This window comes from Taeniopygia guttata, chromosome 1A, assembly GCF_048771995.1.
Source record: "Taeniopygia guttata chromosome 1A, bTaeGut7.mat, whole genome shotgun sequence".
Taxonomy (NCBI): domain Eukaryota; kingdom Metazoa; phylum Chordata; class Aves; order Passeriformes; family Estrildidae; genus Taeniopygia; species Taeniopygia guttata.
Genome location: NC_133025.1, coordinates 60254575 through 60266789, shown reverse-complemented (window position 1 = coordinate 60266789; position 12215 = coordinate 60254575). Strand labels below are relative to the sequence as shown.

Below are 12215 nucleotides of genomic sequence, written 5' to 3'. Positions count from 1 at the left end.
CCAGCTCAGTCAGCTGAGCAGGGAGCCGTGCTGCTTGGCAGGAACTGACATCCATGTCAACCTGTTTCATCCTACTAAAAACACTGTGGCTACCTGTGCTCCAGTTGAAGGGAATAGTCACATGTGGGAGCAGCAAACATGTGGGAGGCAGCAGGGGAAAGGGATGATTGCTAATTTGCTGGCAATACTTCTCAGGAAAAGCACTACGACTAAATTTACCCCCATGATCTTAAAACTGTAAGTTTTAGTTTAGAGCAGGTGTTCTTCCACTTTTTCCACAGGTTGGTGTGACCACTCACCCTTAAGGGGAAGGAAGCACCTAAGCCAGATTCCAAACAGGATTTCCTTGTTGGACTTCCATTTAAGTCCACAGCTGTATTTCAGGTCATGCCTAGAGTCACCTCCTTATGTCGTGAGAAGACTCCCTGACATGTTGAAGGGCTGATGGTGTTCATGCCTTGAATTGCTCAGTGTAGACAGTGAGGTCCTGTTCTCACTGGGTGGATGCTGAAATGTGGTACAAGCAACTCACTGTATGAGCCATCTCAGACCCTTGCACACCTCCCAAGGGTAAAATGGGCTGGCTGAGCTTGAAACTGAAACTGAAGAAGGATGTGGATGTGCCCATGAATGGTAGCACCACTTGTGCAAAACCCAGGAGACCTCCATACCCAGAGGTGTTTCAGACTTGCATCCTCTGCCTCTCGAAAGAATATCCCAATGACCAGGTTGGGTATTCAGGTTGTTCTCCTCTCCAGTCTTGAAGGGCTAGTCTGTTGAGAAAGCAGTATGGCATGTTGTGGGTAGAGGAGATTTTGTTGCCTGTAGCCTTTGAGCTGTAAATGCAGGTCTTTGGGCTGGTGTTCCCACTGGCACTGCAGATGTGTTGAATGAAGAACTGGATGCCCCTGCAGGTTCTGAGCCAGCAGTGCAATTCAGACCTGACTGTTGCAGCTCTCCAGCTCATGTATGTGCTTTCTGCCAAGTTCCTGTCATGAGTTTACCTAGTGTTTTAAGAGCTCCCAAGGTGGACTTAGAGTTTCACATTGGGAGCTGTAGAACTCAGTATAAGGGAAAAGAAATGTGTTCTAGCCCACTGCAGATAGGACTTTGTATTCTGAAACATCTGATTTCCTTCAGTTTAGCATATTAGTCACTGACTGTGTTGGGAAGGGGCCGATGTCTTCACCTCTACATCAGTTTTTCTAGACAGAAAAATCTTACTGCTCTGATCAGCAATGGTAAAAGGCTTAAGTTCTTGTATAATTTGTGTTTGTTTCACAATTATGTCTTCCCATCAGCAATACGTTTCGGACGAATGCCAAGGTCTGAGAAGGCCAAGCTCAAAGCAGAAATTCTAACAGTTGAAAATTATGTAGAAGACTCAGAAATGGCAGATCTCAAATCACTTGCCAAAAGAATTCATGATGCCTACCTGAAAAACTTCAATATGAACAAGGTTAAAGCCAGAATCATCCTTGCTGGAAAAGCCAATAACAATCCAGTAAGTACTTTTTCTGTTAATTTAAAATAAAACTGACAGGTATGCAAGGTGATTGTAATACTTTGGTAGACACTTTAGCAAATCTTTAGAAAATAAATATCATGATAATACAAATGTGAAATATTCAAAGTAAATACCTGTAGTAAATATGGTTGCTTTTAACCACTATCAGAATAGTAAGAAGGTTTAGGAAAATCAGATGATTACCTTGTAAATGGAAACTCATAACCCTAAAATGTTGTCCTTAATAAAAATGAAGTGATATCTGAATATGATTACCTCTTGATATGAGGAGAATGGTTCAAAATTATTTTCCTATTATGACAGTGAAAAAAATGAATTTTTCTCTCACAAATGACAGGATAAGTACTATTATCTTGTAGGGTGTACAAGTGCTCTGCTTGACTTTTCCTTTAATCAGAATAATATTTATAGCAGGAGGGGAAAGAAAACTTGAGTTTGTAATTTTTTGTTTACAGTGCTGGCCATTTCCTCACCCAGCCTTCCTGGTCTTTTCTGTAGGGTTCCTTTGAAAGGCAGAAGCAAGCAAGGTTTTGAAGACACATTTGCTGTAGAAGTTATTTTTCTTTCAGGGTAATTTAGCCAAGGTCTACCTAATTTGACTGCTTTTTATTTAGCAGCACATGGGAGAGTATAATCTATGTAAGGACTCGCTTGTTTCACTTTTTGCATATTTATTTAAGCTCCACCGTGATTTTTGTTACTTTTATGTACAAGTATCTTATTTTATCAGCAACTTCAGTTTCAGTAAAAATTTGCAGGAAAGAAACTTTACATATGCCAAAATGAAAACCATGTAAGTGTAGGGATGAGTGTTATCGAAATTGTAAGCAAGCTGTCTTCTGTATTATGGAATTTGGCATATAATAGTCTAGTCTAGTCTAGCCTACAGCTTTCTGCATTAGAAGAGAGACACATGAATTATCCCAGTCTTTTTCATTGCACTAAAGAGATATGTAAAATGAGACACAGGCTTAAACATTTTAAGGGTACAGGCTGATGTGAGCCTACAAGTAAACACCACCTTTAGCTTCTCAGTGAGTGGGCTTCTGCAGAAAATCAATTTTGTGCTTGTTACCTTGTGTCAGAACTATAAGCCACAACACGTCGCACATGCAGGGATGGATCCTAAAGCATTTAATCCCAGTTCTTGGATTTGAATGTGTGTGGCCACAGCCATGGGACTAACCAGCCAGCAGGGACCAGCACACGTGTGCCCGGGTGCATATACACATAAAAATTAATGAAGAATCAGCCCTAGGATGTTGCAAACAGCTTGCTATCAATTTTTTTCATATGTAGGGAAGAGCAAAGGGGTTTTAGGCTATTTCATCATCTCTTAAGTAAACAAACATTTTCATTTTCTTTTGACTTTTCAGCAGAAAAGCATATTTTAGAAGAAGTTTTTTTTTGATTGGGTAATTAGCAACCCACCTGTTTCAGAACTGTGTATTAACAGCTAATTTCAGTGAATCCTAATTTTCGGCACCACTACAATTAATTTCAGAATGAATGAGCATTTTTCAAGATGACATAGTGTAATTTTTTAATGTAGCTCCCAAGTCTTTAGCCATACCTCTTTTTTGCATACTGAAATGATGTTTCAGATTTAAAGGAAGTATATAAGATAGTGTACATCTTTTAAAGGTTTAGAGATGTGTTTCGTGTTTTGTTACTTTCCACTCATATCCACCTTCCCATGGAAAGTTCTGTTCCATGTAACTGTGCTGGAATGAGATGGAATGTGTAGTACCCATAAACATTTTAAAATGGAAAACCATAGGAACCTGACCTGTTGGACAGTTTTCTGTCCAGTTTCTCATTTCTGAAGGAGACAAGTGAATTCTATGAGTTCCTGACAGAACACTATGTGTTCCCTATGAGCTTAGCAAAGCGGCACAAGGAAGGTGCTTGGTGTGTATGGAAATAAGTTTCTGTTCAAAGTCAGTTGCTGTGAGTTTGCTAGGCTGGGAAGCACTGGTGTTTGTTGTTTTTCTTTAGTGGATTGTGCTTCATTTTGGTTGTTGCCCTGCAGATATGTATCAAAATATTTTTGAGTTCTGATTGTTTGTAAGTAAGTCTGAACGCTGCTTTTGATGAAGATGTTTTAAGAGAGTGGCTTATCTGTTTGTAAAGCATGTACCTTTCAGAACAAATGGGATTATGGAAAAGACCAAATTTTGTGCTTGGCATTCTGGTGGGATTCTCTGTTTAGAGATGACTCAGCACCAACTGCAGTTAGAAATTTGGGACAACTGGGACATTGTCTATGAGAATCTGATAATAAAACACAAGTGCAGGTTTCACATTCTTATGCAAATATACTGCTTTATATTGAAATTACTGTCTGTATTCCCCCTAGGGTACTTCAGGAAAGCATCATGATGTGCATCAAGTGTAGTTAGTTCAGGAATCAATAGGAGTGTAGGCAGAATAACCTGGACCTCTGGAGAAGATAACAAAAGTCTTTTGTGAACCCTCTGGGAGTGGCTCTGAGGTGGATTTGTGCATCCCAAGCAGAGGAGTGCTGGAGCTTTGCTGTAACTATTAGATAAAACTAAAGATAAGACATCTTTACATTTGACTATTTGCATTGTTTGCAGACCAGACTTGTTAGGTATTGCAGTTTCTCATACACTGTTTGTCCTGATGAGAAGTATAAAAGAAGTCAGGGTTTATTGATAGTTGAGGACTGATTAGCAAGGAGGTTAGGTTTAGCAAAATTCTTATTTTTTAGGAAGAGAACAATTGATAACCATTATTTAGTGACTGAACTAGTGGGTTTTTTCTCTGTAGCCATTTGTTATACATGATATGGATACCTTATGTATGGCAGAGAAGACCTTGGTGGCAAAACTGGTAGCCAATGGGATCCAGAACAAGGAAGCAGAAGTTCGGATTTTCCACTGCTGCCAGTGTACGTCTGTGGAGACTGTCACGGAACTCACGGAGTTTGCTAAATCCATCCCTGGCTTCTCCAGCCTGGACTTGAACGATCAGGTGACACTACTGAAGTACGGGGTGTACGAAGCCATATTTGCCATGTTGGCCTCTGTGATGAACAAGGACGGGATGCTGGTGGCTTATGGGAATGGCTTTATAACCCGGGAGTTCCTGAAAAGCCTGAGAAAGCCATTCTGTGATATAATGGAGCCAAAATTTGATTTTGCAATGAAATTCAATGCACTGGATTTGGATGATAGCGATATATCCCTTTTTGTTGCTGCCATTATTTGCTGTGGAGGTAAGAAATACCCGTTTGTTCTCTAAGGTAGTAAATGTTAATATTTCCCTCTCGTGAATTAAAAATTTTAATGGAAAAGCTTCTATCCTCTGGAAGATTCAGTTCTACCACTAAATACACTTTGAGGAATCATTATAAAATTATGACATATATTCTTTTGCTTGTTTTGAGAACAGATCGTCCTGGTCTTGTAAATGTAGGACACATTGAAAAAATGCAGGAGAGCATTGTGCATGTACTGAAACTTCACTTGCAAAACAACCATCCTGATGACACCTTCCTCTTCCCAAAACTTCTCCAAAAAATGGCTGACCTCCGACAGCTGGTCACAGAGCATGCTCAGCTTGTTCAGATAATCAAGAAGACTGAATCTGATGCACATTTACACCCTTTACTACAGGAAATCTACAGGGATATGTATTGAGGACTTTTAGTATTTTTTCCACAATATTTAAAGACAGAGAAATACAGATGGGAGCAAAACTACTTGTACAGTTACGGGCTGTTCACTCAGCCCAGAGCAGGAAAAATCTAAAACTGGGGAACTGGAGTGTTGCACTTCTTTTGGTTTGGGATCTTTTGTCTTCTTTTGAAAAAGTGCTGCAGAAAAATACTGGTCAGAATGCTTAATGAAGTGTCTTAAAATGGTTCTTTTATTTGGAAATTTGAAGATTGGTAAGGAATACACATTTGTATAATAAATCAGAATGTTAAGTAACAGAAATGAACAAAATTGTATTTCCTCTTGGCTTAGTCATTTTAGTATTAATATAACAAATTCAGCACCTTCCTTACAGGTATCTGCACAATCAGAAAGACAATGCACTTTTGCCTAATGGTAACTACTGAGAACTAGCTAACACTTTTTCTTAAAGCATTCAGTCTAGGTGTAGCAAATGGCTGGATATTACTGTCCTTACACATCTGAAAATTTGGAAAGATCTTTGATCCATTGCTGCTTTAATCCATGAAATTATGTACAGCTTCATCTAGTGTTATGTTGGTATACTTAGGGTTAGCATGTTTAAAAGATGGTTCTCTTAGGAAATTAAACAAAATCCAAAGAGTTATCTAAAACATAGCAGAGATGCTCCAACAGGTGTGTCTTGAAGAGTAAACATGATAAACTGATGGGACATTTTTGTTTCAAAAGTCTGTTAAGGAAATGTGAAACTATCACTGATGTAAAAGATATAGTATACCCTGTATTTTTGTAGAACTTGTAATAGCTCAGGATGCAGTTTTGACATAAAAATACTATTTTGAATTAGCAAGGGTTTTGGAGAGACTGAAAAAGCTGATCCTACCCTAGGAAAAAAAAAAAAACGAATTTTAATTTTCCAGCAATGATACTGCACTCTGCTGCAGTGATAGATAATTCCAAAGGAATAATTGAATAGAAACGGCATTGGCTTCCTCTAAATGCCTTGGCAGTATAGTTGTTTGGACCTGTTAGCTTTTCTGATGAATACACTGCTTCAATTTTTTACCCCCTTGGATATATTCCTTCTTTGGCCTCATGCACAGAAGTATTTGGTACTTGTTATCACCAGGTTTTGTCCTGGTGGATGAGGTGACAGTAATACCAAGAACAATGTTTGTAGGTGTCATAGAATGGAAGGCAGCACAGCTGAGAGTAAGTTTATCGTGTTCCTAAGAGTAAACTGATTTTTACAACAGCACTTGCTGTACTCCTGCTGCAAAAGAAGCCACAATGAAATGGCTTCCTGACTTTGCTGCTTTTCTCAGAGAGCTGCCCAGAAGTTCCAGCTGCATGCAGGGCACTCTGCTGTTTCTCTTTCATTTCTTTGATACTGTGACTTCACACTATTACCTCCTAATTTTACTTTCTGTTTCACAACAAGGAGGTCTCAGGAGCAATCCCAGCATTTTACACTTAAACTTGCAGTGGCGCAGGAGGACACTTTGTACTTGTGTTATTGTAGCACATTTGATGATACCAGAATCTTCACTGCAAGGATTGAGTGATGAAGTGAGAACACCACGCTGTCATTTCTATTTCAGTGGCAATGCTTGTTTCTATCCAGGCCCACAGGCACAGCTGGACACTGGAAAAATTACAGATTTAAAGGTAACTTGGGGTTTATCTGGGCAATGATTGTGGCAGAAGTTATAGATAACTATAGATATATTTAGTGTAAAATACTGAAGCACAGACCTCAGATTTGGGGAGCATCTAGGGCAGGATAGAAACAGTAGCTGCATGTGCACAAAACTTCCTCCCCTTCCCTGTTGCCAGCAGGAAGAATGCTCAAACACTCAGAGAGGAATGTTGGTCCTGGCCAGGAACCCTCAGATGAGAAATGGGCTGCCTTTTGTGTCCCAGAGCAGCACACAGTGTGCCCTCAGAAACAGAGGATTTTAGGAATGCTTCTGCTTTATGCTTCCAGCCAACCCTGTTTCACTGTGAGGTTTAGGCCATGGGAAATAATTGATCTGCAATATTGCTGATGCAGGAAATTGTCAAAATATCAGCCATTGTGGGATGGTGTTCTGAAACTGTAGGAGCCAACTGTTAGTTTATCTTCCAAAAAAACTGATAACTTGAATTTTTTTTCCCCCCCAAAGGTCAGATTTTTTGCAAAGGACAAATTTCAAAATTTGTATTCCACAGACTAGGTGTACTGTAGGTTCTCAGGAAAAATCAGACACAGTCAGTGTGCATAACTATTTTTCCAGCTCTTGTTCTCAAAAGTGGCCAAAACACTTTAGTAACACTTAAAAGCATGGAATATTAATAATAATATTAGTTAAATTAATTTAATTAATAATAATATTAATTAAATTCTCAGCAAAGCTGTAAAGAATTGCAAATAGAACAACTCAGTGAAAGGCATCATATTTAGCTGTTTTAGCAGCTGCATGAGAAAAGTGCATAATTTTTTTGTTGTTTGAAAACTAGCGAGAAATTTTTTACTACTTCCTTGGACATTAAAGCTTTGATTTCTATTTTACATTAAATTGCAGACCCTTAATGAGAAAAAAAAGAGAACACATCTCTGAATTGTAGAAATATGAACAAAATGTTAACACAGCCTAAAATTCTGGATGGATTCCACTGCCCACACTGCTGTCCCGTGCACATTCCCACAGTCACTTAAAAGAGTGACACAGGGCAGACAATTCCCTTCCCAAGAATTAATGGGCAAAAGAATTTCTCATTTCTACATTATGCTTTTAAGGAATTACATTTGCTCCTTCAGGAGATGACCACAGCAGGTTTTGGCCAAGAAGATTTTAAAGTTACTCAGTTTATGCCCCCCCTCCTTTTTTTTTTTTAATTTGGAATCCAAACTAGTCTCAGATCTATTTCTGATTGATTATTTCAGCATCTCCCCTATGTGCAGATAAACAAATAATTTAAAATACCCCATCTATGGAGGGAAGCAAAGTGATCAGATTTTAGGATTAAAAACTATTAAAGATTTACTGGCACATCAGGTACAGTTTGGATCTGATTCATGCCAACATAACTCATTTTAATGTCATAGCATGGAAGAACTCTGGTTAGCAACCAGACACACAAACAGCTTAAGGAAAGAGACAGCAGATGGATGGAGAAATATCCTGGGAAACAATGGTATGACTTAAGTAAGTTTTCAACAAACCTACAAATTACTCATTTTTGAGCATTGTTTAGGGCGAAAATATTTATTTATTTATTTATTCTGGTGCCCTAGGTACTTTTTGTCAAAGGAGAAGGGGGAAAGAAAAGGAAGGTTTCGTGCCAAGTGATAGGGAAATCTGAGGTTCGTTCTTCTCTCCTCCTTAAATATTTCCTTTAAAGCTGCTGTTTAAAAAAAGTTAGCTACTTTGTACCTTTCAAAATTTCCAATCCCACTTTTGCTTTAAACACAAACTGACACCTGATAGGAAAGTTTGCGCTTACAGAAACAACGTCTTAGGTTGCATTTAGAGAAACCATATTTTGCGTTAACTGCCATTTCCATGTGCCTTTGTGCTCTGGTTCCAGCAGCTGCTGCAGAGCTGAAGTGCTGCCAGAGAGCAGAGTTCTGCATTATTCCTGCCCTGGGCAGATCTCGGAAATACCAGCAGTTGCACTAAGCCCGTTCTCATGAGGGAGCTGGCACAAGGCTGCACATCAAAGAGCTTATAATAAGCATCTAAACATTTGTTTGTTTATTCAAACTGCTGAAACTTGGGGAGATTTATTCATCACGAGAGCTGGGTCACATACGATTGAGTTTGAATTTCCTCATTTCTGACAGAAAGCCTGGACAAACTTGGGCCCCATCTGAGGCAGAGCAGCTGGGGGATATCCTGCTGTGGCTGCAGAGGAATAGTTTCAGTCTCTCCTAAAAAGCTCCCTGTGACTTAACTGAAGATCTGCAACTGCATTTGACAAATGCATTTGCAGCTGTCATGGTACTGCTTAAGCATAAGGTCTGCAAATAATGGTCCTTCTCAGAAACCCCTTGTCCTTGAGAAAGTGTTGGAGTGTAAGGTGGAGCGTGGTATCTGTGCTTGCTTATGCCCCAGGTGCTTTCCTGATAATCAGTTGCAGATAAATTTTGTATTTAGGTTTAATCAGCTTTATTATCCTTCTTTTACTGGAGATCTAAATTATATGTGGGTTTGATCTAAGATTATTGATATTGTTATGTGTTGTGGGATTTTAATTTAATGTAATAACATTTCTTCCTGTTTCAATTTATAAAATACAAGAATATAAATGCAAGGTATAAACTTTCACTAAATTAATTACAGAGGTGCTTAAAGAAAAATGTGTAAATTATTTAATTTAAGTATTTGTTACATACTTTATCTTGTTAACCCTTTGTACAGTGAAGAAGTATTTCCTTTTATGGGCTAAGGATGAAGGGGCTGATGTCAAAGACAATTTATTATTTATTCCTGTCTGGTCTTTGTTGCTGTATCATTTGTGAAGAACTATCACTGATAACCAAAGTTATCAGTGTTTGGTGTTGATGATTATAACAAAACTTTAAAATATATTTTCACATAGAACACAGACTTCCTTTTATTTAATTTTAATTAAAACAAGTCTAGTTGAGGAATAGCTGCCATCCCAAAGTCGATTTTTTAACTCAAGTTCACTAATAGGAAAAACAGTGTGTAGAACTGAGTTCATCTTTGTTTTGCAGCATGGTAGATCATTTTCCTTTGAAAAGAGCTAAAAAGAAGCTACATTTGGTTTGTACACCGGTGCTGGTGTTTTCTGCAGAAACTGACTTGTGTCTGGGAATAATAACATGTACTCAGGATTATTCCCTGCCATCTGCCCTGAGGGTGACCTGCTGCTTTTAGAGATGTATTTCAAATATGATTTGGCAGCGCAAAACAAAATGTTGAGATGGCATTATTGCCTTCCCTACAGGAGGGATTTTAAATAGAATTCAGAGTCTGCTCATAGGGATTCTGTGTCTGGTGCATGCAGGTTTGACAGTCTGTGTCTACAGCATCCTTCTAAGGAAATCTGATATAGGGGAAAAAGTACCTTTCAAAGGTATCTATTTTTTATTTTGCTGTGTGAATCACCAAACACAGTAGGTATCACAAGCACAATCTCATACAAATGTTCCAGCTATCATTTGTACTTACTGCTTTTTATTTGTAACATGTAACACCTGATTTCCTCAAATTGCTGCGACTTGGCATTTTCACTTCATCAGTGTCACCACACAGGTATGTTGTCTCCTAAGGTGTTTGTGCCATGTTTGCAAAAGCTCTGCTGGACTTCCCTGTGCTAACCTGCAGCCACTTCCTTTACACTTCATGACACAAACCCACTGTGTAACTGAGCCCACCCTAAGGAAGGCTGTTTCTTCCTTTCTTTTTTTTCTATTGTGTTCACTTTTTAAAAATCTTTTTCTGCTTCTGAAGCTGGGGTGTTTTTATTCTTGAGCTCCTTTATTAGATCAGATTCCACTGCTATGGGTGTTTCGAAACAGAATTCCTGTTGCAAGGACCTATATTTCAGATGAGCTGACTCTGCCAGGGGATAGGCAGCACGCCAGGAGACTGATCTGATTACAGGCTGGACCTTCAATAAGGACTGCAAGATCAAGCATGAGGTACTTGAAGTATTTTCACTACTTGAAGTAGGAGTAATATTTTGGTGTATTTTCTCATGTTGGGTATGCAGGTAATCCCTGTTGTGGTAAAGACACGAGCCTTATGCTCAATGCCAGGATTTTCATGGCATTTTTTCCGCTTGAAAGAAAAAAGACTGGCAGGATGGGGAAGTCCTGAGGCACTGCAATCCCGGTGGTACACCAGTCCTGTGTTGTACTCCGGGTGTGTAGGAGTGCAGTGTCACCAGGCACTGTGTGGGATGTGCTGCGGAGCTGGGAGTAGGTGGCTCACTACAGACAGCCAGCCCTGCTCCCCTGGCCCATGCAGGGCCTCACATGGCTCATCCCCACACACTCAGCAGCTCTCTCCATCAGTGAGAATCACAGTGCCTTGGCCTGTTGGCAGAGGAGAAACTCAGTAGTAACTAACCTAACCAACATTTCAGTGCTATCAATGTGCTCCAGAACCCCCTCTGAGTGGTTTGACAAAGTCTGCTTCAGCAGCTTCTTGGAGGACCTGCCTCCTGAGCAGCTCTTACTGTTCCACATTTCTTACAAACAGTTGCTCAGAATTTTCTCTAGGAATGCAGCACCACAGCTTAAGTGCCCCGGGATGTTGAAGCCCTCCCTCACGTCTTAAATGGTCTGTTATCTGGTAGGACACAACATGCAGTGTTGTTAATGTTGCCAAAGCCTAATCAATAGAGTGAACAAGTGTTTCATTAAATCAAGATACCAGTATTAAAGAGAAAACAAAATAGCTTATTGTTTCCAGTCAGCTGTTTTGGGTACATTTTACTTCAGTAAATACAGAAGGTAGGATGAACACATTTCTTGCAAGGAGTAGTCAAGCCTAATTCTCATGGAATGCTTGTTTCCCAATAAAAACTACTAATTCAAGCCAAGTTCCCAAGTTTCTTTCTGTTAGAACAATGCAAATGGCACTTCCAAGAATGAATGGATGCCCTGGTCTCACAGGGATTTTTAGGAAGGACAACGTATCTTGCACTTGTGAATGTTAAAGTCACGTCTAGCTACATACAATGATGCATTCTCAAACGTTACCAGCCTACTGATCTAGGATGAAAAAACTTGAACTAAACATTTTTTTCTTTTTTTACATTCTGATTTTTTTCTGCCTTCTTTAAAAACAAAAGGTTGAATTCACAGTGTTTGTATAGACTGGTAGGAACCTATGTGCTTTAATCCTTTCAGACTGAATGTAAACCAACTTAATTTGAAACACGATTTTGCCTTAATGGTTTTAAAAAAATAAAATATTTTTAAAAGTGAATTTATTGACATGTGCTGATCTTTTATCTCCAGGAAAGGAACTCACTGCAATGTGGCATTCAAAAGGCAGCCTATT

The 12215-nt window shown here is 39.1% G+C and overlaps 1 protein-coding gene across 6 annotated transcripts in view; it reads left to right on the top strand.

The window, feature by feature from the left end:
- Positions 1-12140, top strand: part of PPARA (peroxisome proliferator activated receptor alpha) — a 33147-nt gene extending 21007 nt beyond the window's left edge. For all 6 annotated transcript variants that reach the window (XM_030263848.4, XM_072923655.1, XM_041713642.2 and 3 more), the window contains 3 exons: positions 1302-1504; positions 4322-4769; positions 4946-12140. In XM_030263848.4, the coding sequence (XP_030119708.1) occupies positions 1302-1504; positions 4322-4769; positions 4946-5193 (899 nt within the window). In that variant the 3' untranslated portion in view covers positions 5194-12140. The remainder of the gene's footprint in view (positions 1-1301; positions 1505-4321; positions 4770-4945) is intronic.
- Positions 12141-12215: the final 75 nt, after the last annotated feature.